At 40.9% G+C, this 26,163-nt stretch overlaps 1 protein-coding gene across 14 annotated transcripts in view; it reads right to left on the bottom strand.

Annotated features, from left to right (window-relative positions):
- ANKRD44 (ankyrin repeat domain 44) overlaps positions 1-26,163 on the bottom strand; it is a 135,209-nt gene that overhangs the window by 64,119 nt on the left and 44,927 nt on the right. For all 14 annotated transcript variants that reach the window (XM_054070449.1, XM_054070444.1, XM_054070452.1 and 11 more), the window contains exons 2-3: positions 9,181-9,264; positions 763-841 (exon numbers count right to left, since the gene is read on the bottom strand). In XM_054070449.1, coding sequence (XP_053926424.1) covers positions 763-841; positions 9,181-9,216 — 115 coding nt within the window. In that variant the 5' untranslated portion in view covers positions 9,217-9,264. The remainder of the gene's footprint in view (positions 1-762; positions 842-9,180; positions 9,265-26,163) is intronic.

Raw genomic sequence — 26,163 nt, 5'->3', positions numbered from 1 at the left:
GAAGCATTCTAATAATTGTGAAACACATCACACAGCAAGGTTGCTTGCAAGGGGTTAGAGGTTTGTACAGTAAGATTCATTTCAATCCCACATTCTCAAACCCCCATAAAAGCTTTACCTTTACAGTTCCCTAGTTTAGAAAAACACTGCCTTTGAAATCTGCAAGCACATCCAGGAATTCGCCATGAATTATGTGTACTTCTGGAGAGATGTCTCCTTTACGATCACAATATGTCAGAACAAAGCATGGGGTTTGTCACTACAATGGTTTGGCAATATTTTTTGATGTTTTGTTTAGATACAATCTACTGCACAGTTTCTATTCTCCAAATAAACTTCCTGACTCTCAGAATCATGTTTCTAATGTAAATACCACTTACAATTCATTCAAACTCATTCATAACTTTTTCGCTGTTATTCTGCAATAATTTTTGCTTAACAGGAATTCTTAACTTGCACTCCAGGACTCGAGCCCACATTTTAAATGTGCACTTCAGCAAGTTTCTGAATCCACAAATATTGTCAGTTTGAATTCTTTAGGTGTTTTAAAAAAACAGTTGCTTTGTTTATTAATTCTGCTCAGTCACAGTGCACGTTTTATAATTGTAACACCAAATTTAAGTCTCTCTTCTAGGCTTGCCACAACTCCAACCAGTTCTATGAAACTCAGAAAGCTCACTCATACATTCTTTGCTGGATACTCCTTGTACCTTTAAAATTAGCTAATTTACTAGCAAATAACAGTGAGAGACACTACCTTACCTGACAAAATCAGAAGCTCAATAATGTCTGCATCCCCCAGGAATGATGCAACATGAAGAGGAGTTCGTTTCTCGGCGTCCTGCAAAACCACAGAGTGTCCAGTTATAAAACATCATCAATAACTGCAAGCATTAGTGTTAAAGAGCAATGAATTTGTATATACTGTTTATTTTTCTGTGTATTTTTGTTTATAATTAGAAGTGCAACCTCAACCTGTAAAAGAACAAAATTCAAGGTCTGAAAAAACACACTTCCTCCCAGTAATCCTCAACTTTTGTCATCACGTTCCACCAGACCTTGCAAAAGCACTGTGTTTACTCTGATATCCTGTTTACAGGTACATTAAATCAAATGTAAAATGAGGAAAGTCCTCATCCCTGCTTTCAGAAACATTTTCCACTTTAACTGTTGCAGCGACATAATTCATATCCTTCTGGACATCAGACTTTGTAATGCAATGTGCATCGACAGTACACCACCAGACCCTTCTGAAAGGGATCTCTGTGTAACGATTTGGAACCACATACAAGGACCTCTTAGTCTACAAAGGTTCTTGTACACCATTGTACAGGATTCTCTAATTGTCTACAGCAGCCCAAAACAAGCTTGTGCACCTTGATTCAACCTTTAAATATAAATAAAGAAAATATTACCAGTCAGGTCTGTGTCTTTAAAGTTAACAGAATTGCTAGTAATCATGAATATAACTTCTGAAATTCATCTACTTTTATTTGGTTTCTGTAATTTGCAGCCTCAGGGAGTCACATTTTCAAGTTTTTCTTTTCTAACTTCAAGGGGCGTAAACACAGCGTTTACAAAAAATCCTTTCTTCTATTGCTTCATTCAGATGATTCTAGAACACAGGCTTTTATAAAGAAACCATCAAACACTGTAATATGGGTAATTAGCACAAGAGCTGCTAATATGTTAATCATGCTATTCAACCTCCAGTCCTAGATGTATTTCATTTTGGTTTCTTAACCGTTAATATAAAAAAAAGTTCTAAGAGGCTTTTCAATCAAACTTAACAGATTACAACCTACCAGCATTAAACAGTGTAAACTGGTAACAGATTCAACACTTCCTGCAAATGATACCAACACAGAAACCCTGCTGGTATTTACACTCTCTCCCTGAAATATGTCTCTGAGCCTGTGAAGTGCAATATCACTTTTAACGTGCCCAAGAGGGCATCAACCACCAGCTGTTTTGGACTATCTTCAAAGTATGCTATAAATGTGGACAAATCAGTGCAACAGAATCATTTGTCACATGAGTGCTGAAAGTTGTTTTCTAGCACTGGAGGGCACAGAGCTGCTGGTCACCAAAATAAGCTACGTTTCACTTCTATATTTGTATGTTTTTTCAAACATACATGATGCATGCAGCCCCCAAATTCGACTGCAGTGGCTTTTGATCTTATTTTTTGGACATGCACATAAAACACTCAGAAGACAGATTACATGATACCCTGGTTGTTACAGGTCAGAGGGAAAGATATCTTACAGAACTCATCACATGGTAGGCAAATTAAAATAATATTAAGCAGTATCCATCCAGCAGTGTCCACTCTGGAACTGAAATTACGAGCTGGATTCTCTCATTTGCTCAGTTCCTAAAACATAATCTGCCACAAACCAGCTTTTAAAGGCTACATGAGTGCATACAAGACCTTTCATAAGTATTGGATAAGGATATGGATTTCATAAGGATATGGACCTGTTGGAATGGGTCCAGAGGAGGGCTACAAAGATGATCAGAGGGCTGGAGCACCTCCCATACAAGGACAGGCTGAGAGAGTTGGGGGTGTTCAGCCTGGAGAAGAGAAGGCTCCGACGAGACCTTATAATGATAGAATGAGGGGCAATGGGTATAAACTGGAGAGTGGCAGATTGAGACTGGACATAAGGAGGAATTTCTTCACTCTGAGGGTGGTGAGGCACTGGCACAGGTTGCCCAGGGAAGCTGTGGCTGCCCCATCCCTGGAGGTGTTCAAGGCCAGGTTGGATGGGGCCTTGGGCAGCCTGGTCTGGTGGGAGGTGTCCCTGCCCAGGGTAGGGGGTTGGAACTGGATGATCTTTAAGGCCCCTTCCAACCCAAACCTATGATTCTTTTGCTTCATATCACTTATCCTAAGACTATCCATGGCAAAAAATATCCTAAGACTGAGAGAACTTCTGTACAAAAATAGAATTTGTTTTATTAATATTTTTAGCTTGTTTGTTTTAATGTATGAATCCCTCATTAGCAAAATGCAGCATTTGTAATAGCTACTGTAACTGTCAGTGATCAATTTGGTGGCAGCTTCTTGCAACACAGCCAGGTGTGGCAACGGATCAGAGCAGTTTGAAGCTGAATGCTAATGATACAAGACCAAGCAATTTTGAAGAACCAAGGCTATTCAGTGCCCTATTGATTATAAGCAATTTTTTATGCTAAACTGTAAATCTGATGGGAATCTGATAATTGAGGGAGGAAAGGACATGAAACAGAAAAGTAGCATTTTTAACCTTCCATAAGAGGAATAAGTCTTAAGCGTCCTCAGCTTTCGCTTTGTAAAATCCATGTAAAATCCTATCCAATTAAGTGAAAATCAAGTCTTCAGAGAAAGATGGGTTTAGTCATGCAACTGACTTTAAGCTTAATTTCTCCCACAGGAAAAAAAACCTACGAGTTTCTCCATTTATCACAAGCAGGCACAAATCAGAGTTCACCCTCACATGAACGAGCAAACAACAAAACCCGCAACCGAGCGTTCAGCTGAGCAACTCAAGAGAGGGACATTCTCAAGTTCCTGTTTACACTCTGCACAAGGCTGACACAGAAACAGAGGAACTGGGGCATCTGCCTCTCTGTCCAGCCACACTCCTCACGTCCTCCTCAAAGCCACGCGCTGCTTCAGCAAGACTTTAACAGCTCTCCGGCTCTGCATCTGGCACTAACACCTATTCAGCTACAGATGTCCTTGTGGCATGATGGCAGTAAAAGAAGCATAAATAAGTAAATTGGTAATGGTCTAAAGACTGAAAGCCACAAACAGAAAGAAAGAAAGAAAGAAAAAGTAAATATGTCGTTTTAGGGAAAAGGTCTGGCAGTACCGCAAACCTGAAAACACATTATCAAAGCAAGGAAGAGGACGGGAGAAACGATAACAGAATTACAAACAGCGTTAAGAAAAATAATCAGACCTGCTTCAAGTGCAGTTCTAAGAGGAACAAAAGGTCAGTAAGAGACAGTAGATAGGCTAAACAAAGTCTAGAAAATCATGCTGAGATGGGATAAACACACTCCAATACTGTATTAGGGACTTATACTCGCTCAAAGAGAAGATGCTACATGTTAACAGCATCTGTACACTTTTCTTTAAAGAAACTACAGATAAAGGAAATCAAGAATTTAACAAACAGACAACTGAGGGCAGAAGGCCTCAGCAAGAACAACACTCAACACATGCTTAAACTGCTGAAGTGATCATAGCCACACTGATAAGGCCCTTCACAAGCTTCCAGTTAGGCTGGTCCTTAAGTGCTTTATTGGATCAGAGCCCTAGAGTACACGAAGATTAGTAGAACAGCGGCTCAGATGAATTGTATCAGCATATGTAAAACACTCAGGCACATGAGAAAAAGGCCAACAGTTTCTCCTCAATACAATCTACAACTCAAAGGAAGAGAATGGATTTGAACTTTTCTATCAACTACAGCTCTTCAGGTCAGAAGATGCTTGGGACACAGTAACTTACTAATGTAAGTGTGCCTGCTACAGAAAATAAATGTCTACATCCTCTTTTTATCACCAAACTGCCTGAGCAGCCAACAGGAATAGTTCAGCACAGGAGGAGTTAACGCATCTCAGAAACCAAGTTAACAAAGTTTTATTGATAGGAAGTGTTTGGTTTCCCACCACCTGCAAGCCACCAGCATCTGTGTGAGTGGCAAAATAAATTAAACTATATTAGAGACACACAAAAGGCTACAATTTCCATTGATACCAGTCAAACCAAAACAATAACATAAACAAACCTCCAGCTCATTCACTCCATTTGCTGTTGTTATATCTGAGTACACCTTATTTAAATAGCATAAAGTAGCTGGTACCATTAAAAAAAAAAAAAAACAAAAAAACCACAAACATTCAGATAGAACTCCAGGAAAATTAAACATTGGGAACTGATTAGGAATTACCGAGAAGGCTAAAAGCAAATAAGCAGATATTCTTGAGATATTTACAACCATTCAGAGCCAAAAGCTGATCCTGTACAAAGAAAATCTTTGCCGCTGCAGGATTTCCTCCCTCTCACAGATTCTTTTATTAACGCTTGTAATTCACAAAGCAAATCAAAATGCTTAACAGTGAGCACCAGCTGGAAGGTGAAAGTCAAGCTGTGTAACTTATGCCTGGTGCTCTTTCTTCTGCTATCACCAAGCACAGAAATTCCCATCTGAAAACCGAGATCCTAGCTCCAACACCCCTCATCCCCACAGCCTTCAGTTTATCCTCAGAAACAAAGATTTTTCTGGACTGAGTCTTTTAACTGCCAAGTGCCCAGGAGGTGGAAGAGGCAAATAATTTTTCTTTTCTCTAGATCGAAGTATCCCATCTCCACTCCATCTAACACTTTCCTTCCATAAGGCTGACAGTAGCTTTTATGTTAGAAAAAGATAACTTTTAAAATTAATTACTAATCCTAGATTGAGACTGTAGAGACTGTTATCCTAATTAGTGGAAAGTTTTAATGTTTATAGCAGCGAGTTTTCAACATAAGGCTCAAAATTAAATAACACCTCCAGTTTTATAAATGTAGTATTGACTTCACAGGGGTTGATGGAATAGAAGCATACATCACTTATGATGTGATGGGAAAAGCAGATTTATGAATTTATGAAAATCAGGTATTTCAGGCTGACATTTTTGCCTTTGAATAAAATAAAGCAGCTACAGCCAAACTCTGCCGTAAGCTTTTAATTGCCTCTACATCCTTAACTGTCTCAAACATTTTGAGGACACCAGTCACCAGTACAGATATATATAACTTAGTACCCAGTAGCATACTAGCATGCTCTGCAAAGCAACTCAGAATATTTCTGACCCTCTGTAAGCTCCACCAGAATCTTCTTCACCATACAAATATCTTCTTTATAAACTACAAAAAATTATGTTTATTTTCTAAAAGAAAAATATTTATTCTAAATAAAAGTCATGCTGGTTACCTTGCATCACAAAACCCAATACAATTTCATATTCAATTTCCTTACATAAATGAGAATTGTTCATAAATTCCTTGCATAGGAAAAAAAAAATTGTCCATCACTTCCCACTTAAATGAACACCCTTTCAAACAGCACAGCTAGAGGCTAAATACCCACTGAAAACACAGATATTACCTAGTACCAAACTGTCATACTGTGTCAAAGCAGAGGCCTTCCAAAGGTTCACAATCCTAAACGTGCATGCACTTGTACGCACAAGCACTTGCACCACCTCAGAAAACACGCTTAGCAATATTACAGAAATACATAGAACTTTTGAGAAGAGCTGGACAAAGCCTGAGTCCTCCTAAGAGAGGCAGCCCTGCACATCTGTGCTGTACCAAGTTGAATAATGAGAAAAAGAAGTAATAAACAGCATGCATCCACGTCTCTCCATGAGGACTTTCTTCTTACCCTCCTTATCTTGTAATAAACCACCCTCTAAATGCATCATCCTGCAAGCCAGGCCTTGCAATCTCTGCTGGTGCCACTGCCACCTCCTCTGCAGACTCGCCCTGCAGCCAGAAACAGGCAGTAATGCCCCCGACACCTTGACAAGGCTCGAACCCACATCCAGCCAGGTCCAACAGGAGCTACTGCAGCCCTCCACGATCTGCTGGCTCTGCACCTCTGCTTTAATCCAGCTAAAACACTACCTTCTTCTAACCTATCTCGTTGCAGTGAAAGTAGGTGGGGGAGCATTCACACAGGGAGCTCATGACACCAAAGAGCACTGAGAAGAAGCCTTTCCAGCTGTCAAAGTGTTGAGGCTGCAAGGATCAAGCCCAGAAGGCCATGTCCTATGGAAATAGTATGCAGTACTCGGTGGTAGGGAATCACTCACCACCAGCCTGGTATAACACTGTCCATGCCCTTGGGATGCAGAAGTAGCATCATGTTCCCTCAGAGCACAGCCAGGGACTGGAGAAGTCAAAGTGGAGATTATGGAGGCAAAATGAACTGAACCCACCTTTCTAAGCCAAACAGTTACAGCTTTCATTTTGTTGCAAACCAGAAGTCACATTTATAGCAGCATCCAGAAGGTAGCTATTTCCATCAATACACACTTTTCAGCTTGGAAAAACACTAATTATTTTACCAGACAAAAAAAAAAAGTAACCTTCTAAACTTTTTATTTGCTCTGAACTCTTTCCTCTCAGATTAATTTTCTTTTAGGAAGCATGCCTAATTTTGCATAGTTTTTCCATGTGCTTTTTCCTTCTGCCTTCCAAATGCCTCTCGTCCTGCAGACTGAAAAACAAAAAAACCCAAACCGTTTTAAAAATTCAGAAATCCCCCAAAACTTGCTGCAAAAAACTTGTTTTATTTTGTTTCCCTGTCCTACCTATATTTGAACTAGTCCAATATTAACACAGCTAACCAAAACGATGAACAAAGGGCAAACTGCTGCCAATGTCAGAGTTTCCTCTCGTGTGAGCAGTCAAGCACTAGAGGAACACTAACATGGAAGTAATTAAAAACACCCTTAAAATAGAAACGTAAGCACACGGTGCAAATTGCCAGCTCACGCCACAAAGGGGAAAATGCTCTCTCTTTGTCTTTCTTTAGTGACATTTGAAACATTTGACACTTGCCTGCAACTGCTATCCTGAACAGAAATCTTCACAATTCACATTGATCGGTATATTCCTAATTACACCAAAAAACAGCTTTGGGGTTTGCCCCTGACAAAATAGCTGTTCAGGCAAAGCATTCTTGGACAGAGTTTTAACGTCTTAAACAGGATTCTGGGCAAGACTATTCCAGTTCAATGACTTTGCCTGCTAAGTACTCATCTATAAAATACATATTCTTCATTTAATATCGCACCTGACAGTTGAGAGCATCTCCCTAGCAACTATCACTACCATACTTGCAGCCAAAGGGTATCAAAACATCTGAGAAGCCTACGATAACTTTGTGCAGGAAATGCTATTTTGAAAAAACAACATGAAATACAGAGGAAAATTCATGTTCATCGAGGCTGTGGTTTTTTATTTGCTTGGTTGGCTTTGTTTTTTTCTTTGTTTTGGTTTTTTTTTTTTTTTTTTTTTTTTAAGGCCATCAGGGAAAACAAATAGGAGGAATCTCAAGGGAGATGATGCTTTAAGGAAGCACTTTTAGGAACTTATTTCAAAAAAACAACTGACAATGACAGGGAAAGTCCAACATCAAGGTGTTCTTTCATCAGATTCCCCATTTAGAAGGGCAGCAAGCCTTTCCTTCCACTTGACAGCAAACGGAGCAGAGCCCCGGTTAACCAGATCTGTAGCATCACTTCTCCACTTCCTTTCTGCAGCTCTGAACCAGATGGTTGGACCCCGCAGCCTGCAAAAGCCGCAGTGCTAAGACTACACCAAACAAACTGCTGGAGTTAGCTATGAACAAACTCACATCTTTATGTCAGAGAAAAATGTGAAGAAAAGGAAGGTTGATTCAAAAGTCCAGGAAACACCTGCAAATCACCACTCTGCTTCTGCTTCATGTTCTTACCACTTCCAGAGGCCAAATACCAGACTCGGGACTGGCAGGGTTCACTTCTAGCAGTACGGATTTAAGTTAAAATCAAAGAGGGAGATTTCCACCCAACTTCTGCAAAAAGACCAAGTTCAAATGGAGATTTTTTTTTTTTCCACTGCCAAAACACTAAACTACTACTTGTTTACAGCTGCTTAGTGTTGTTCTGGGTAGAAAAAGCCAGTCTGCAGAACAATAATTCCTTTGTGGGAAAATCGTGGCCAAGATACTGCTTCCTTTCTCTCACCGCTGAGACCCATAGTGAAGCTTTACTTCAAGTAAAGTCAAATGCTGAATAACAGCTCCTGCTCTGCAAAGGCTTTTCATAAAAGGAAACTCTACAGAGAGTAAAAATATGCAGCTTTCAGCTGTTTTCATTCATTTTCTCAGTAAGAGAGAAAACAATGTCCCTGACTGACCTGCACATTTGGAATAATTACCATACAGTTAGAAAGCTTAAAGTCACCTGCTGGAGATAATTATATTTCAGACTACTAATTAGGTTTCCACTGAAGCCCCCACTTTCTAACTTCCAAATAATTCCCATTCTGTTACATGTTAATTACTAAGGACATGATTAATACTGTCTTTGCAACAGTTCGTAAGCATAGTGCTTACATATCACAGGCACATAACATGCCAAGTCACATACCAAGGCATTGACATCCTCAGTTTTGTAGATCAACATCCGTATCTCTTCTGGATCGCCACTGAAAATCGCTTGGACCAGTGGTGGCTGTAAAAATAAAACAGAAGATGCAGTGTTACAGGTTTGTTTTCTGTTTAAAAGGAGAGCGTATTACTCCTGCTAACATTACTAATGCTGCCCATAGACACTGTAAGTCCCCAGTAACAAACCACCACGAGTATCTCATTAGTAAGAGCTATCCATTTGCTAAAGGATAAACTGAAGCCATTGGATGAACTGAAGCCATGAGTATGTTTGTATGTATAATAAGCGTGTATGTGCACAAACAGGGACCTCCATTAGAATGGCAACTTCTGTCAACAACATGTAATTAGCCCAGATGTTCTCCTTGGCATGTAAGGGGAAGACTAATTACATCAGATATTGCCGCGTTCTTGCTGTTGGCACAGATTAATGGTCATGCAATACACATTTAGAAACAGAACATTATGCAAATAATGAATTTCTGGGCAATTACTAAACATCTTGTATCTTCTTACTGAATAAATATGCAATGAGCACAGTTAATTTTAACCACCCAAGAAGAGAAGTAATTATCTTATTGTTTCCAGTCTGTTATTATGCTATTATGAATCGGAAGGCATAAATAAATAATCAGGCATACAGCAGAAACAATATGCCATGCGCATTCCTCTGGCAATGTGGCGTCACTGCCCATCGGTCGGCAGGAGAGTTGCATATGATCAACCGCTCCGTTACACATCTAGAGCTGGTAATTTGAGTCCTCTTTTCTAGGTCTGCTCTGGACCTCCAGTAGCAAATATCCAAATTGTTAAATAAGCTGGCAGATTGCAGCCTGCTGAACTAAAAGAGAAAACACAAATACAAAAAAACTCCCTTCTTGCTGCTGGAGACTCAGGAAAAGGAGGTGACAAATTACACAGATGCCTTCTCCCTGAAGCACGTATTTGAAAGAAGAGGCAGCCAGTTTTTCACCATCACCCATCCTGAAGGCACTGTCTGTGTGCCTCCCTGAGCTCAATGCCCACCAGCAGCGGTGGGCAGTCTCACGGTGCCACACAGTCACCAGAATCTAAACTAACTGCAAAATGGAAGCATACATGACTACTGAAGCACGTAAACCCGCAACTTCTGAAGACTCTACAGAATTTAACTATCTTGTAAAAAGGTTATCTCAAAATTCACAAACAAGCTCGAAGAACAGAGAAAATACATGTTTTTCCCAATCTTTTCACTGCAAAATTAATCGTATTCAAACGTGGAAAACACATTTCTAAGTTGGTGTCTATTTTAAGACATATTAATCCCTCATGTCCTTGAGAAAGGTTCACTCTAGAATTTCATTCTTGCCACTCCTCAGATAGAAAAAAGGACCAAAGCAGCATCTTTTATCAAAACTGTCTGCAGTCTAACGTATTGCAGTGGATGTTTGAAAAAGAAAGAAAAAACCCTACATTTCAGCAGAACTATTTAGCATGCTTCCTTCCCAGCCCACGTCAGAAGGGTCACAGACTGTTCCCCACTGGAGGGTGCAAACACCAGACCTCAGAGTCCGTTCCCTTCTCCCTCATCTGCCAACCTCAAACAAATCAGAATTTATCTAAGAGTGAGATGGTCTCATTTCTGCTTTTTTCTCTACCAAAAGAACTTGTTTAAAGTGATTCTCTAATCTTACACCCACCAGCACACTAATAAAAATGACTGTTTCCTAGGCTTAGTGCAAACCAAACACTAACAGCTCTGAAGGATCAAGGTGTGTTTATGGAACTAGAATGCTCACATCAAAATATTTCCATTTTGTGTACATTTGTCATGATATTTAAAGAACAAAACACACAGGAAAGAAGAATGCTCCTCTATTTCAAGTTGAATGGCAATATAACCCAGTGGCCAAGCAAGAAGTAGTCCCAGCAGCTTTGCTCAGCCCACCTGCAGGTGCCTCCTGCCTGCAGAGACAGGTATTAGCCAGGCTCCGCTGACACGTAAGCTGAAACTTTGGCCAGAAGCACCGTAGCTAAGAAAGAAACTCATTCAAACTCAGCACACTTCAAACCTATTGTTTTTTCTTTAAAATTCAAATACTGTTACAGGTGATGTTTTCCTTCTAATAGGGTGAGAACAAAGTATGTGCATCATTACATCAAAATAAGAGGAAAGTCAACAATAAGACAGCTTGATCCTTCTTCCCTCTGCCAGAAATATGGATCGGACACCTGGTTTTACAGGAGATGCATGACCTTTTTAATTAGCATCAGCTACCTAACACAGAAAGCAGACTGAGAATAACACTGTGTTCTTAGACCTGTAACTTAAACAAGATCCTCATCTCAATTTTTTATAACACAGCCGTATCTCCACGCCATTCCTTCTACCAAACCCCAGTGTTCATTAGGCCTCTGAAGCTGGTTATAAGTCTCATCCTACTGATGTACATACCCTTTGCTGACAGCAGATAGCTGCCATACACCCATTTGGAAAGCCCTTAGTTCTTCAGCCCTTTTTTCCATGAGATTTACTTTTTATAAATTAATTACAATAGAATTTATCGCTGCTAATTGTAACAGCAAGAGACAGATAACAGAGATCAATCAGAACCTGTGAATTAGAAAGAATGGATAAAACCAGCCCAGGTTAATAACCATCCTGAGTCACTGCTGTGCTGCTTTCTACAACCGTCTGGTTTTCTAATTTACTGTTTCATGATTCTACTCCATTTTCAAAGGTATTATTTTTTAAGTGAGAAACACATTATTGTTAAGGAATTTCTACCGCATATCAAGGCGTGTTTCTGTGGAAGATGCACAGTCATGTTTTGGAAAAATGTCAGATGTGTGTTGCAGTGTTGTTGCTGCTGTTCGATGTCAGAGCTGAGAGTGTGCATCCGCATCCATCAGCACAATGGAAAAAGTATTGCTTCATTCAGCAGCTGACAGTGAAGAAATGGAGCTTGTGCAGTTACGTACGTGTTGATGATGGATTTCCAGTGACCTGAACAGATTACTTTCTTGATCTTCAGTAATAACCATGTTCACGCATGAAAGATTTGGAATTCAAATAGCTACTTTTTCATTCCTGAAGGGCAAATGACACTTCTAAATTATCAATGAAGGATACGCTCTAATTTTGGAAATCATTTCTAAAACCTGTGACAAGATCATTAATGGGTTCTTCTTAACAGAAATATTTTGCTTTAAAATTCTTCAAGTTCAGAAGTTGTTAAACACTCAGACTGAATTTAAAAAAAAGCACAGAGAACGGTATGCGTAACTATTATTATAATTAAGGGTGCAGGTTTTGGAATGATGAACAACTGTTTCATCAGCTCAACTCTCCGGAGCTTCCAAATTCTTACAGAGAATTTCAGTTGGGAGTGTTCACATTATTTCCTGAAATTATACACCGGCAGCAAACGAAACCTTTCCATGGTACTTTTTCTACAGAGTTACTACTAAAAGTACAAAACTCATCAATAAGGTTTATTACAGCGTTCTCTACTTTGTGCTGTAACAAGCACTATAGTAAAAATAAAATTTTATCTGCAGATATCTACCAAAGATGGAGCAAATCCCTGTCTTTACTGCATACTGGGCAATCACAAGCTGGACTTCAACTGGTAAAATTAGCTCCTTGAACTGAAGTCACAGTGATCATTTCAGTAGCAGAGAGCTTAAGTCCACGTGAACGGAATGTCCTGTGGCTCAGCTGGTGTCCACAGAGCAAACAAAAGCCCGGCCTTGCAAAATTTTCCTCCATATATCTGACAGTATAGAGGAGAGAAGAGACTGTTACCAAATGGCATTCGCAGTTCTCTGATTCCCAAATGAGGTGAAGTATTTAAGCAAACCGTCTCAGGTATCATTTTGATTACTGTGCCTGAAGCGGGTGCTGAAGCTCCTGGCAAACCAGTTAGTACTTTTGTCGAGTAACTGTGACATATAATAAATATTTTGGCTTGATTTTAGATATCCTGACTTGCTAACAAGGCTGACTTTCAGCTGGCAGGACTATGAGGCAGATAAGGAAAGGCTGATCGATCCCTATGCTGATTTGATAGCATATACTATCATTTGGTTTTGTGAGTGAAAAGAAGCTATATATTGATCCTTTACTTGTTCTGATTGCATTACATCAAATTGCTGAACTAAACACTTGTGTATGTCCATGTACTCACTCTCTTTAACTGGCAAGACAATGTAGAAAGACATATAATCATTTCAAAGGTGTATTGATTTTGTCAGTGTTTTGCTAAACACCTCTTTTTTTTCCGCAGGTACTCCCATTAATCAAGATTACAAAGTTGTCTGCAGTGTTACACCATGTACATCTATTTCTTCTCGCTGGTCACAGCACAAAGACCACTCCTCTTCCTAACTAAGACCTTCTCCCCTCCAAAAGTGCAACACATGACTATCTGGAACACTGTTTTAACTTATAAATCTGTATGAGCGAGCAGTCATAAACTGGATTTCTCTTAAATCTTAGCGTGCATTTCCGTGGCACTTAGTATTTACACAGTTTTGGGTGCAGAAATTATTCAAGACTAATCATTTTTTAACAGGCCTTGAAGTCTATTTCACTTGCATCAGCGAGTAGCCTTTTACAGTGTTTCAGGAATTAATTGCTGGGCAAATAAAAAGAGAAGTTTACTCTTAATTTATTATTATTTCAAAGATTGTGTTTCTCTTATTGGCATTTCTATACACTGGTTACTGACAGCAAAGTGCTTTCACAGAGCTTTCGTTTGGCGAAGAACGTACACAGCTGGTTGCTAAGGGATGTTTCAGAGCAATTACAGGTTTTTACTGAGTGTTTTTTAAGGAATACTGGTCCAAGCTCCTGAAAGGCCAGCAGAGAGAATGAAATCTATAAACAGGGGGTACTGGTCCTCTGAAAACACTTGGACAAACTGCCAGCTTGTGAAGTCAGCAAATGTAGGTACCTAGGACATACCTATCAGCAGACTAATAAACACCCCGCACACAGCAATACTTCAAATATTGCAGAAAAAAAAATAATGAATTTAATTCCATTTTCTTATGTCCTCCCATTTTTTGCAGACCAGCCCAATTATTTATAAGGATTGCCCATAGTCTACTGCTGAAAGGACAGAATGTACGCCTACGTGTTGCTACTGATTTCAATTTGTTCCCCTGTGTTTCCATGCTCAAGGACCAACAAACATACTGGACACGCAGAGGTATTCAACAAAACACAAATCGACAATCCCGACAGCAAGAAGAACTCTGGGTAGATAGCTCTGGCAAACCTCGAGAGATCTTTGTGTTGTTTTTTACACTGCTGTTGAAAGGACACAGAAGACCTGTGCTCTGACACTTTCCCCAGACTAATGACTGCATAACTTTCTCCCACACTGTGCTGTAAGTTGCTTAGAGGGATGTACTAAGAATTTAAGCTTAACAGAAAGGTCTGTTAGTTTTTCCTGTATCGGTTCACCATTTCTCTACATGTCATTTATAACAGCCTCGGCACAGGACACAGCGGAAACATACTCTGAGAGCAGCGGAGCATTCATCACTGCTTCATGAGCTGTTACTCTCTCCTGAGATTAGGAAAAACTGTATATATAAACTGTAACTAGAGCATATGTTTAGGGTTAAAAGGAACTTTGTACCTAAACTTTTTAAAGAAAAGTGGAGCGGAAGGGAGGTATCTGTGTTTACCTGGACAACCCAGCATCTCCTGAACCTGCCCACAGCCTCAATTCAAATGGTGAATGGCAACTTCACCAAAACACAAAGAAATGCTTAGTGACCAAATGCAAAAATATCCCAGTGCACACCTACAGCTACCGGCATGATTTAACACCTAAGGGACGGATACTGAAAGGCATCATCAGGCAAGGACGTCTGCAAAGATGCTCAGCGTGCTACAAACAATGTTAGTTCTGTATTCAGTGCTTTCTCCCCACTCCCAGTGGTTATCTAAATGCTCAGTAACCCATAAGTGGTTCCCGATTTTAAGTAATTGTTGTCAAATGTCTGAATAATTCATGTTATGCTAACATGGTGTGTAGGTAGTTCCCACGTAAGCATGCACTCAGCCTTTCCCACAGTGGCTTCACAAATAAAGACTTGAAGATTTCCAGAAATATTTGGCATGGAAACAGTTGGAATCTGGTGATTCTAACACCATCATCAGATATCGCCATTGCTGGTGACATTAACAAAACCCTAGTTTAATCACGTTATACATTGCTAGCTGGATAAGAATTTATGACAAGGTACCAAAGAGCTCAGCAGCTCCTCCCTTACTCTGCTGGATCGTGGGGCAGCTTGTGCAGACTGCAAAGCCTCCGGGCAGTGTGGCCCAGGGCAGAGCCTGCATCCCATCCCTCCAGCTGAATTCATCTGGGTGCCTGGAATCCAGTACTGATCAGGTTTAGAGGCTGGAAATTCAGGCCTAACAAAACACCTCTCTGCATCTTGAGGATGGAAAAATCAAATCATCAGCTTTAGAGGAACCAGTGCATTTTCCAGAACTACAGGTCTCCTTTATTACAGTTATTGGACATCATTATGGGAAGGGAAAAGAAACATGATCACTGGCAAACGGTTGAAGTAGTAGCAGTAAAGATGCCTGAAACAAGATTGTGTGATGACAAGCTGAAGAACACCTTCCATTAAGGCTCTTGCTTTGAACATTGCTTATGCTATGTTTGCAAAAGGACAACCTGAACTGCTTAGAGCATGGCTCAACCCTTAAAAGGGGCCATCACAACATATCCTGCATCAGCTGCTTTTAAATTATTTCTCCTCCATAGCAGTGAGGCCTTTGCAATGGCAAACTGGGCTTGGGACTGAAAAAAGGCTGGGCTCCCACGGGCTTCTGGCTCCCTGCTCCTAGTCCGCAGGACACCAACAGCTTTCACATACACCTCACCGACAACACTGCACATCTCCGGCCAGGCAGGGAAGAAAACAGATATGATTCTATAATTAAACACAATCACAATGAATTATTTAGAAACTGATATACAAACCAGAATATACTTCAGTTCACTTTCTCATAAGCACGCTGCTTGTGAAGTAATGAGAATAAACGTGCTCCATACCCCCGTCTTCGCACCACCCTCTGCATCCTCCTGTTATGGTCCTCTCTGTGACTGGCCCTTTCCCCTCCTCTACTCAGCTTATCCAAGTCGTTTAAACCTTTGCCTCTCTGTCAGCTTCCCCATTTCCATGTTTCTGGAGCAGGGGAGCTAGAGTTCTTAGGTGATGCGCACTTGAACATGGTTAATTGCAAATACACACTATCAAAGACGTGCTCACATTTCAAGAAAGTGAGAAAGAAAGAAAATCATAAGCAAAATTAAAACTGTCTGGAGAAAAAGTATTATAACACATTGAGAAGGCTGAAACTTCAACGCAACGTCGATTTAGTCAGGCTTTCATGATACTTAAAAGCGAAAATAGTCAACATTGATTCTGCTTGAGCAATGCTGGATCAAGCCTTGTATTTCTGTTCACACAATTTCTGATATGCCGTTCTGGACAGTGCAAAACAAGCCTCTTGGCAGATCTATTTCTGCCTCCTCGCTTGGCTTCAGATTTTGGCTGCCATCCATTTTTCATTATGAAGCCTATCAACTGCCCCTAGAATTGCTTATGTTTCCAGGTGAAGCAAAGGTTACATCCTGCCATTCCTGGAACCCTTAAATTCTTCTATGCACCAAACACGCTGTGAGTGGCCTATGTTTTGTTAAACTTATCAGTTAAAGGCACCAAAATAACTCACCGCATGTTAAATATAGATCACTTCTAAAATGGAAAAGAGCTGAGCGTGTTTAATTCAGCTTGCCTAGTGTCCTTCCCTTCATTCTCATTACTGGAGGCTGTCCAGTGTCTCAAAGTAAGTGGTGGGATATGGCTTTGGCATTTGGGGATGGAGGTGGGGGGGCTAAGTGCCTATAGATCATATCACAAAATTAGTTAACGATGTCTTGAAGTTACATTAATCAAGTGGAGACAAAAACTCAGCATGCTGCAGACTAGATAAGAAAGCATTTTTTACAGAAAAAAGTAAACATAGTAGCATAACATTTGTTATATTCACCAGCATTTGTTACCCATTTTAGTGGAGAAAAGTCTGTTGCAGACAGCATAATAGAATTAGTTGGAATATCTACAAAGACTGAGGATAATCAATCTAATGGTATCCTGAATTTTTCCTGTCCTCTTGAATTTGTTTCATCAAAGCTTCCTGGGGGTTTGTCTTGATACAAAGCACGTGCTGTGTAATTTCTCACAAGAGACATATCAGCAATGCCATTAAATAATAGTCATGGGATTTTAATGGTTCTACCAAAAATAGGATCCAATTCTTTTTATAAATTCCCAGCAGCAAGTGCTGCACGACTAATCCATCTGAGTACTTCTTGTCACATCAAAATTCTGACTCCCTTTTGCCTTTTTGTTTTTTCCCCTCCCCCATAATCCATCCATCATCTCAGTAGGAGCAGGGAAGAAGCACCAAAGTAGTGTTTCTGAACAAGAGGACAGCAGAAAGTAAAATCTCTGGGATCATAAATTCCAGCTGGTGTAAATCCATTTAAGTGAACTCCCAAGTCAGAGGTGCTGTGCCAAATCACACCATCTGCTTTCAGAAGAGCCCTGTGCCTTCTCCCCATCAGAAGCAACACAAGGTTATGAACCTCAAGAGAAATAAAATGGCCAGCAGCAGGGCAGAGCAACAGCAACCCCAGTACAAGTCTGTTTCTCACTAGAGATTTAAGAATAAAGCTGTTACAGGAGAAGATCTCTGGAAACACATCAACCCTACTGAAAGCTTCATTTCCTGCTCACTTGTCCTGCAGCAATTCAAACACATTTCAAGCATACAAGCAAATTTTTTTGGGCCAGTTTCATAGGTCTTGTATTCCAGAAGGCAAAAGAAAAGTGACAACAATTCTGTGTGCAAGGGGAATACTGTGGGGAACAAACAGGTTCATGCTGGCTGCAGCTAGCCACCTAAACTGACCCATCTCCTTTGCTCAGCAGCCCCACAACCTGTGGAGACTACAGACATCCTCCCTTTGCCCGACGGCACCAGCAGCAGCGGCAACCAAGAAGGAAAAAGAAAAAAGGAGAGAAACGGAAATGTTGCAAATTTATCTTCCTTCCGTTTATGAAACCATGCCTTACCCCTCTCTTCCTTGCAGAGGTAGCATGAGCAAGGACTTTGACACACAGCACAGATGGTTTAAACAACCTTTTCATTTTCCGCCTTCAGCGCAGCAGCGATGAGATCTGCCTTTCATCTTGCATCACGAACATTAATGGTACAGAGCAACAGTCCAGTGAATCTCTCTCTGTTCTGTAATTAAGTGCTATATCTGATATATGCAGCATGCACTGATACTCATCATACACTCTAATAAAAAGCCTTTCATTTTTAGAAAATTAATCCTGATTTAGAGAACTATAAAGTGGCCTCTGATCCTGTAAGTTCTTACTTGGTAAGATTAGGATTTCCGCTGGTTAACGGTGTCTGGTTTTTATTAATGTACACACAAAGAAGGCAGCTATGAAACAGAGAGTGCCTTAATAAATTTGCAGATACTTCTGAACTACAAGTAACAACAAGGACATTGGAAGGCAGGATCAGAATTTACAACCATCTTGACAAATTACACAAACAACTGGGCCGGAGGGAGAAGAGGACACTGTTCCGAGTGGAAGAGAACACACTGTGCCCTTTAGCAAGAAATCCAGAATTGTTACATAGCGATTTTGTGTAAGAACAAATTTGGGACTGCAGTTTACTAACGGAATGTAAGCGAACAATGTTATGAAAGAGGAAGCGACCTTAAAATAGGAATATGGCTTGCAAAACACACAGGATCCTTCCATGCTGCTCCGTCCTGCTTAGGCTGTGACTGGAGTGAGACATTTGGTTTGGGGCACCACTTGAGGAGCAAAACAGAGCTGTTAAACATGATTTACAGGGAAAATCTAAACAGATAGGAGCTATTCAGCCTACACAGAAAAACATTTAAAGGGAACATGAGAACAATTTGCAATTCATAAAAGTTTGTTTCCACATCCAAGATACAGAGGGCTTGAATGGCTGCACGCAAGAAGAGTGCATTTCTGTTCTACTAAAGGCAACACAAACCAGGACACTGGTTACCAATCTGACTGAGTTACAAACAGTGAACTTTTCTGCAGGCTTAAGTACGCAAGGGAATGAACACACTAAAGCAAAAGAGCCCAAACAAAATTAACACCCCACCTACATAAACACAAAGCTCAATGCAAAAAGGATAAGCTACAGCAGACTGCAGTTCCAATAAAAATCGGAGAAGAGGCACCTTCTTGCATTTCTGCTGGGCATTACACCATACAATAAGCAATTACTTAAATAGTACGGCACATGGTGCTAGAGAAATTTCCAGAGAAATCAATAAAACTATAAATATTTCCAGAAGTTTAAGAGGAGTTCAGTGCCTTTGTGTAGAAACACACTAACACATGACATAACCCCAGCAGAACTTTGAGACCCGATTCCATTCACTTATCGGACGGTAAGAACAGCTATGGATTCCTTCGCATGAGTTGACATGCCAAGTTTCTGTTAAGGATGGATATATTTTGCAGTCACAATCTCACATGTTCCTGAATCTCATCTTCTTCTTAGCAGAGATCTGCAACACTTCCAAGGGCCTGCTGTCACAGGGATCAAGCCCCAGATGTTAGCAAACCTCTGGGATCACAAAAGTGACATAAGGAAGGGACAAGACATTTTAGGGACTTGAGCAAAATCTGAAACATCTGACTTGCTCGGTCTTGCCATTATATTACAGGTGGATCTTGCTCGGGTCCAAGTAACTTGCCCTTGCATTGCACACCAGACGCAAAGCCTCACCATTGCCTGCCTCCTCAGCACTGCAATGCAGGACATTCCTCTGGGAAATGAGCACCATCCCAACAGCCTTTTGCCAGGTCCAGAAAAACTCGGAACACCTCCCAGCTTACTTTCTCATATGTAGCAGGTATCAAATATATTTTAAAAGCTGTTAAATACTAATGCTTATGTTTCCAGATTTCTCTTAAGGGTTATGGAGTTCACAAAGCTCTTGAAGAGCACCGTGGTCAGTTAGTACTGTTTTCATAAAACAGTAAAATCCTTTGCAGATTTTAGTCTCTGGCATTTGCCTTCTGCACTGCTAGTATAAAATTCAGATTAAAAATGTTTAACTACCGAGGCTGATGACAGTGTTATTTCCATTAATAGCAGTGTAACCATGTGTGAACATGCACATCAGTCCATAACAGCATTTCATCTCTTTCTTTGCATTAAGCGTGCTGGAGTTGGCATGGAGCTCCGCTCAACAACCAAAGCAGATGTTCTACCTCTATTTTGAATCTGGAACAGATTAGCAAAGTTAACTTGATTTAACATACTCTGATAACATCCTCGCACTCATAATCAACCAAACTACTGAAGATGACAGGAAAAAAATTAAAAATCAAGTTTTGTGGATGAATGCAATGTCAGGTAGCCTGGCCAGAGAAATTAAATGGAAATTTAAAAAGACTTCAAAATTGGCTTCACTTCAGAAACCAGTCCAGGATCTTCCCAGCACGATGCATCTGACTGTGACAAATCCAGCAGCTTCAAAACGACTTTGCACAGACCCAAATTAAGCCAAAGATGCCCGAGAGCTGTAATGAGCTATACACTCTTCCTTCCAACAAGTTATCATTATACCTTATGAACACCTTTGTTTGGATACCCTCTGGAAAGGCTGTAAGATGTCTCCAAGACTCCTGTCACAGTTTAGAGAGTTGGTGTGAACCTCCTGTTCATCTCACACAACCCCACACACTAAATATATCTTCATATCTGAGAAAAATTAATCTTGAATGAGAAGCATGAGGCAGAAGCGAAGCATACGCATTCCCACCAGCTGAGGAAGTAGGATGCGAACCTTCCTCCTACTTCTCAAGGAGGTTCCACAGTCACAGCCACAATCTCCTGCTGGAAACCCTTTAGCACTAAGAAGGGAGATGAGAAAGGGACTCAGGGCCCCAACTCCAAACACAGCTCACTTATTTCATACATGCAGCTCTTTTCTCCGTCACTCCCACTTCCTGCCATACAAGCTAAGTGGTAAGGTCTGTACCCAGACAGAGCCCAGCCACGTTAGAGACCCTCTCTCGGTTCATGTCACATCTAGACACATTGATCCCCTCTGGCCTTGGATAATCATTGCCCAACGAGAGCTTTCTTTTCTAGAGACAAAGGCTCAACCTGGGGGTGCTCAGCCACGGAATGACCACTCCAGCAGGGTCAAGACAAGCCGCACTCCTTTCCAAACAGAGGCTCATAAAAGCCTTCTTGCAACAGAGGAGGGCAGAGAATCAAGTGAACAGAAGGGAACACAAGAGTGGGAAAGCATGCTGTCTGCTTCCAATGTCCCTCTGTAACACAAAGTGCTCAGGCAAACCAGAAAAGGGAGAGTAGGGGGCAGAGCAAGACAGTTTTCACAAAACCCCGTTTAATCCCAAACTGCAGGTGGATTTGTAATCCAAACCACATTTTTTTATTTTGCTACAGAGGCCATAGCTTATTAAAGCTCAAAGACAGTTCATTAGACTTGCGTAGCTTAACACTTCCACCTCTCATCTATTTTGTGTGAGCCACTCCAATTCAAAATTGAAAAACTTATTATTCAGCATTGTTCTATCATGCATCATGAGACTGATGCCGAAAGCTTGCCATAAAGGAATACTTTAAAGCTCAGAAAACAAAAAATATTTTTTTGAAACACAGGTTTTATATGCAAAAAACCACAAATCTGTATCTTGAGTCTCTAAAGACTACAGATCATAAAAATCCTCTCCAGTTTCTTTGTAAATACTCCAGTATTGTCAAATTGAGCCCAGTAAACATGCAACCTTACTACAAAACAAAAGCAACCTACTACCACTTATTCAGCCAAGGCATGTAAGCGCTTATTGTCAAGACAGGGGTAATGTGCTTTACACTCAGTTTTGCCTGTGCTGGTAAGCAGGGCATTATTCGCAACCTTTCTCTAATGAAAACAGCAGAAAGAGCTGGTAACAGCCTAATGAGCTCAGGAAAGATGAATTACAGCAGCCTAGCTAAATGGTAAAACCGAAACAAAGAGGAGGATTTCCCAATCCAGCTGGACTTTCCTGCTCTTTTATGATTCCCCGGCCACCCACTCTGGTGACAGCACCACGGACGCCTGTGGTATTAAAACATGTCCTTTTAACAGAGACCTCTTCTAGTCATTCTGCCTATCAGAGAAGTGAGTTTTTGAGGAAGAGCGTGGAGAACACATCCGCACTGTAAAGGAGTCACTCCAGATGCCTTCATGGGGAAGGAGATGTCTTTTTAGGATAATACTATGGGATACGAACCCTGCTACGTGAAGTCCAGAAGTAGGTGTTGACCTTAGTTTCCTTTCTAAAGCCTGTATAAATGCCAAACCAGAGTCTGTGGAACTAAACTAGTAATATTTTTTACTCACTTTCATAGTTCTTTACAAGAGACTCGAGTAAAGCATCAGAAGATAACGAGATCTAAAGCAAGGCCCAGGCCGAGCTCTTCACTTGCTCACCTCTTCTTCAAGGAACTGGTTTGGTAAACCACTGTACTGTCCTGTTTTGTCACCTTGTTTGTTCACTCTCAGACCCATGTCACTCTGATCTGCTGAACCAAGAAAACCTCTGTGTCTCACAGCCTCTTCCTCTTAGTTCTTCTGAAGATCTTGCATGGTGACAATCGTAATTCCAGACCTGTATGTCTCTTTCTCTGATGTCCTGTTGTTTAAGCTGGTATACGTAGCTCACCACTCGCTGCCTGCCCAACACTTCAGAAGGATATAAAGAAAAGCGCAGCCTAGCTGTGTTACAGACTTTAGATTTTCAGGATAGGACAAACAAGAAGGTATTTAACAGCCACCTAACCCCGGCTGCATTTAAGCTGATGGCAAAACCTTTCAAACTACACTAAGAGACTGAGAGCAACGCTTTGTGCTGTATGACATTTCAGAGGGATGGCAAAGGTTTCCAAAGGGTGCGAAAGGTTGTGAAATCTCATCATCTTAATTCTTCGTGATTGTGAGGAGTTAAAAAAAAATTTTAAAAGGAAGGGAAAAAAAGGAAGCAGCTGTTCCCACTGTCTGCTGACCTGTTTTCACAGAGTTCTGCACAAGACAGTACAGGACTTCTGCTTGCAGCCACTTCATGGAGGCTCTAGATTCCCTTCTCCTCTGGGGTAAGACAAATAGGGCAACAGTTTCCCTACACAATCTGCAAAGTCTCACTGAAATCACACAGTGAACAGGACTTGCCCAAGCGGAATTCGGTCCTTATGCACTCAGCTAAAATAATGGTTGGCAGAGAGCTTTTTAAGCCACAGGACTATGCTTAATGTTAGCAAAAAAAGTTGGATGTACCCTTCTCCATCCCAGTGAGATGCCTGTACAAATTATTTCAGGCTGTTTAAACACAGGCAGAATCTTGAGGCAGAAACTAGAAAGAGGGGTGGAAAAGCAGCAAAGTCCTCCTGGTGAGGACAAGCCACCCACAGCACCCTGCCCTCCCACTTTGGACGAGCCAGCTCTGCGGTCTAGACTTCAGATGTGACTGGACCAAAATTGGGACTGCACTGGTCTTGCCACTCCAGACCTCAAGAGGAAGGAGCTATCCTGCCACGTGCTTTGAGTAAGGGAATCTGGATTTTCAGTGGTCTCATTTAAAATCTAATTCAGACTTCTAACCTGTAAGCTGGACATCATATAAAATTTAGAAGGTGAAATCCATACAGCCATAAGCAGCAGAGTGAAACACGGGAAATCTTTCATCCTTTTCCATGCCACAGCAGTGGGGGCAGACTGCACGTTTCTGTTGTTTTCTAATTCTAATTGTTCCTCTGTTCCCTGAAACTGTTTAGGTCCTAGAGGCGTTTTAAGTATTTCTCACTTGAATTTTATTTCTGTCTCTAAAGGAAGCAAAAGAAAAAAGAAACCAACCCAGCTCCAAGTCATATTAAATATTTGAAGAGATTTCTGCAAACTAAGAACAATACATTTCTAATCTAGGTCATTTTATAAAGATATTACAGTGTCAGTGTGCTACATTTCTACTCTCCGAGACAGAGCTGCCACTAGCTAATTTGCTGCACTGACACAGATTCTGAGAAAAGCCTCAGGAAATACTGTAAGCAGGTTTCTGTGAAGAAAGAAAAACACAAATCTCATTTCTAAATGGCTGTGCCTGACCCTACCAGCCCGCTCTGTTTCAGATAATTGAAGTACCACACAACACAGCTTGCTCTTGTAGGAAGTAACAACTGATAACAGGCCAGTCTCTTTGCAGTTTTTCACTGGAGGGTTATCTGACTCCAGCTTTCATTCAGCTTGCTGTATTAAGAGAGCAAATGTTGCCCACAATGCATTTTGAGTTTGCTAAGCAGTGTTTAACAGAGATAAGAGGGGAAGTAAATCACAATTGGACATCACTACTCAGCCTCCAGCCACATTCGAGTCAGGCTGGATATGCGCAGTTACCTTCAGTCTCAAGCCAACATACCCTTTGGTGTGCAAATCTGACATCTTATGATCTTCACAACCACCTAAGTCTTTGTCATTGACCAAGTCCAGCTTCTTTCCTCTTCTGACAATTAATCACAGAATCATAGAACAATCTGAGTTGGAAGGGGCCTTAAAGATCATCCAGTTTCAACCCCCTGCCATGGGCAGGGACACCTCCCACCAGACCAGGCTGCCCGAGGCCCCATCCAGCCTGGCCTTGAACACCTCCAAAGATGGGGCAGCCACAGCTTCCCTGAGCCACTTATGCCAGTGCCTCACCGCCTTCATGGTGAAGAATTTCCTCCTTATGTCTAGTCTAAATCTGCCCCTCTCCAATTTATAGCCATTATGTCAAACTGACCCTTCCTGCTGAGCTACAATTTTGCAGGGAAGAATCATGACTGCTAAAAACAAATCAGTGACATACATCGGAAAGCAAAGAGGAATAAATGCTGCGTTCTTCCTCTTTGCTACAAGTATGAGAGCTTGAGGATATTCAAACACACAAGCTCTTGATAACCATCACCTGTGCCCTCTGCAGCTTCCCTCCTGGCTACATCCACACAGATATCAACTCCACCTTTTCACGGCAATGTCACGTGAAAAAGATTTGTCCTTTGTATATGATACATCAGGAACACCTAGAGAAATAAAAGACAGACTACCTGCCCACTCCAGCCAGTCAGGTTTTATAATTACATATAAAGATTTACGTCTGTGTTAAAAGTGGACTGGAGTAGAATAGCCGGATTGAAGGTTACCACTGAAACTCAAGTCCTTAAACGCAGAGTGTAAGGAAGGTTCACCAGGTGTACAGATGGAACTCAGACCTGTCTTGCTTACCGAATGCATCCCTGTTAATAACCAGCATTACACGTGCCAGCAGCACCAGTGTGTTGTGACTCAGGAGAGACAGCAAGATGCTCTCTTGCCGTTTTCATGAAACATGACTCAGTTTTCATGCCTTCATGAAGAACTGTCACATTCCTCAGCTTAAAAATAATTACAAGACCTGTTATGAAGGTGAAGCTGTTTTCCCAGCTTGAATACAATTCACCCCATAAGCCCCACTGAAATTTAGAAACAATGTAATGAGAAGGAGATTAAGAACTGTAGCTGTTAAATATCAGGAGTCTCCAATTTTTGCTATTTTTAAAAGAAAGTGGTAAGAAATTTTATTCTCATGGGTAGAAAATCTCTTCTCACATTCATTTCTCCTAATCGTTTCTCACAAATATTGCTGCTCAAACACCTTCATATATGCAAAGTCTAATTAAGATGTTCCAGATAATGAACAAATTACAAGTCCTCTCCTCTGACGGGAGAGGAAAAAACTATGCACACTGAACAAGCAGGAGATTCTTGCAGCCTATAAGGGA

This window comes from Cuculus canorus, chromosome 6 (assembly GCF_017976375.1).
Source record: "Cuculus canorus isolate bCucCan1 chromosome 6, bCucCan1.pri, whole genome shotgun sequence".
Taxonomy (NCBI): Eukaryota; Metazoa; Chordata; class Aves; order Cuculiformes; family Cuculidae; genus Cuculus; species Cuculus canorus.
This window is presented reverse-complemented; position numbering and strand designations above follow the sequence as displayed.